Genomic DNA, 3,352 nt, shown 5'->3' with positions numbered 1-3,352 from the left:
TTACTTTTATTTAAAAAAAAAAAATTAAGTTCCGGGGGTATGTGTGCAAGTTTGTTAGATAGGTAAACATGTGCCATGGTGATTTACTGCGCTTGTCAACCCGTCACCTAGGTATTAAGCTTATCGTGTGTTAGCTATTTTTCTTGATGCTCTCTCTGTCCATAAAAACATTTTTTATGCTTGATTTTTTTTTAAACTAGAAAAAGTCCTATTGTGGAAATGTTCTCCAGTGGTCATTGGCTGTTTCTGTTCATTGTAGCTCCACTGTACATTTTAGATATTGCACAAATATTTAAGTGTTGCTTGAATTGATCTCTAGGTAATTTGCAGATTTTTAAACTACATACCATATTTGAATTAATGAGGTTTCACAGTGAGAAAGGTTTGCCTTCACATTAGGAAAGGATCTTCTAAGAGCTTTATGTACTGATAAGAGCATTGATTTTGAAATCATACAGTTATGACTTCAAATTAGGGTCTGCAATATAGGAGGCAAATAATGACCTTTCTGAACCTTATTTTTTTTTTTAATCTGTAAAATGATCATAACAATAATATCTGTGTCCTAGGGCTTATTGTGAAGATAGGAAGAAATCGCTCTTAAGTGCCACGCACAGTGCCTAGTAATATTAAATAGCAGATGCTCAGTAAACCTAAGATCTCTTACCATTTGATAAAGTACTATGCTCTGGAACACATGGATGAATGAATGAGATCTAGTGTATCAGATTTATTTTTACAGTAAGTTTTTTTTTTTGTTTGTTGTTTTTCTTTTTTGAGACAGAGTCTGCCCTGTCACCCAGGCTGGAGTACAGTGGCACAATGTTAGCCCGCTGCAGCCTTTGCCTTCTGGGTTCAAGTGATTCTCTTACCTCAGCCTCCCAAGTAGGTGGGATTACAGGCATGCACCACTATACTCAGCTAACTTTTGTATTTTTAGTAGAGACAGAGTTTCACCATGTTGGCCAGGGTGGTCTTGAACTCATGACCTCAAGCGATCTGCTGCCTCAGCATCCCAAAGTGCTGGGATTACAAGCTTGCAGTAACATTTTTTTTTTAAAAAAAAGAGAATAAAATTAATCCCAATTAGAGAAAATAACCCATTTCAGTTGCCATTAGAGTATCCATTTAAAGACGATGAAAATGCCTACTTATTTCAACTTTATTTATATGCAAAATGCATCTGTTTAAAGTGAACATTTTGAAGGTTTTAACAGAGATAGACACCTGTGAAAACTGCCACAATCTGAGGAAACGCTTATATAAATCATCATTATTGACAGTTCATACTGATTTTTTAAGAGGCCTTGCTAAACCCTACTCTTGTGGCTGAATTTTTCTCAGTTTAAGCTGGAAGTTTCTAAAATGATTTTTCTCTTTTTGAAAAAAGATTTTTATTATGCATGATGGGTTCAGCAAGGTCTTCACTTCTTACTGCTGTAATCAGTACATTCAAACTTAACTGAAATAGACTAAATAGTAAAATAGATATGAAAGTTAAAACTTGGTGTTATTTTGTATTTATTTTATTTGTTTCAATCAGCAGGTGAAAGAAGATAAAAAAGCTGAAAACGTTGATTTTCGTTGCCTAGGAGAAGAATTCTGTCATTGGTTCTTTGGACTTCTTAATTCTCAAAATCCTTTTCTGGGACCACCTCAAGATGAATGGGGACCACAGCACTTCTGGCATGATGTAAAGCTTAGGTTTTATTACAACACATCAGAACAAAATGTGATGGACTACCATGGAGCAGAAATTGTGAGCCTTCGTTTGCTGTCACTAGTAAAAGAAGAATTTCTTTTTCTCAGCCCCAACCTAGATTCACGTGGACTGAAATGTGCATCTTCTCCTCATGGGCTGGTTATGGTTGGAGTTGCTGGGACTGTCCATCGAGGGAACACTTGTTTGGGCATTTTTGAACAAATTTTTGGACTCATCCGCTGCCCTTTTGTGGAGAATACTTGGAAAATCAAATTTATCAACTTGAGAATTGTGGGAGAGAGTTCCCTTGTTCCTGGAACATTACCAAAACCAGCTGTTACCTTTGAACAAAGTGATCTAGAGGCCTTTTATAATGTAATCACTTTATGTGGTACCAACGACGTACGACATAATGTAAAGCAGGCATTAGATAGTGGAACTGGGGACCAAGCTTGATGTACTGGAAATGAGGCACTGCTGAACAAAAGAGAACGGGTATATCTGACCCTCTATAGCATGAAGTACTGTCAGCCTAAAAGAAATCTTCTATACAGAAACTCTTCCAAATACTACATCAGTAATGTCAAAATGATTTCAGATGTGAGAATTGACATATTTTAGTTGAAATACCTTTCTGGACTACAGACTTACATGTTATGTGAATACATACCTATTTCTGCCCCAGTTGCAACAAATGTTCTGAAAGCTTAATGCAAATAAATCCCGCTTTAGATGTTATAGCTAACTGTGTGCCTTAGAAACCAGGTAATAATTTCCTTTTACTTAGTGAATATTCTGTTAATATCTGCACTTTTAATGTGGGAAAGGATTAATAATGTTCTAGGCTTCTCCTTTTTAAGTTTCTTACTGACTTTTGTCTAACTCTGGGTAACAATTTTACAAATGCATCTCACCATAGTATGTTTTAAAAACTATTAAATATTTTAGAGATGTTTAATGTAAACTCAAAGCTCTCATTTTAGAAAATTTAGATGACCTTTTTTTGGCAAAAAGTCCAATAATTTAACAGGTAAAGAAAACTTACTACCTCTTTAAATATTTCAGAAACATTTTTCAAAGTTACCAGCTGTAGTCCAAGCTAAATATCTTTTGTAATCTGCAATATTTTCCAAACTGTTTTGGGTAATGATAAATGCTGTTCTCAAAACAGACTTTATTCTCACCTAGGCTTAAACCAACACTTTTATAGAGCATTTACTGTACTGCAATATAAAGGAAATGCACTGTTGAAATTTTAAAGGCATGCCCAGTTCCTAACTTTTAAACGAATTATTATTCTTCCTCTTGATTGATCTTGGCAGAGGTGACAAAAATAAAAAATAAACAACAAAACCACCCCATGCATGTATAATATGGGTATACACATATACGTAAGTATACATAGACTCCCACATTATAACTTAGAATCTTTAGTTTTTTACCTTTGTGTTACTAGGTTTGAGTTGCATGGTTGAGTTGCCAAATTGTTTACATGCTTGGAAGTTTAAATTGTTCCTCACCCAGCAATTGTTTGCTGATCTTGGATTTACTTAGTTCATTTAATTTATAGAAGTACCATCGGGGGAAAAAACTGAATTGGAAAACATGGTGATGTATTGTACATGTTTTTTTTTTTTTTTTTTTTTTTTT

At 34.6% G+C, this 3,352-nt stretch overlaps 1 protein-coding gene across 2 annotated transcripts in view; it reads left to right on the top strand.

The window, feature by feature from the left end:
• The window catches only part of CUNH3orf38 (chromosome unknown C3orf38 homolog), a 6,942-nt gene extending 4,282 nt beyond the window's left edge, over positions 1 to 2,660 (top strand). The window contains exon 3 of one of the 2 annotated variants that reach the window (XM_017544224.2): positions 1,547 to 2,660. In XM_017544224.2, the coding sequence (XP_017399713.1) occupies positions 1,547 to 2,158 (612 nt within the window). In that variant the 3' untranslated portion in view covers positions 2,159 to 2,660. Of the gene's footprint in view, positions 1 to 1,543 lie in introns of both variants that reach the window. The other variant, XM_017544223.2, reaches the window with a different exon arrangement.
• Positions 2,661 to 3,352: the final 692 nt, after the last annotated feature.

This window comes from Cebus imitator, unplaced genomic scaffold, assembly GCF_001604975.1.
Source record: "Cebus imitator isolate Cc_AM_T3 unplaced genomic scaffold, Cebus_imitator-1.0 Scaffold168, whole genome shotgun sequence".
NCBI classification, from domain to species: Eukaryota; Metazoa; Chordata; class Mammalia; order Primates; family Cebidae; genus Cebus; species Cebus imitator.
This window is presented reverse-complemented; position numbering and strand designations above follow the sequence as displayed.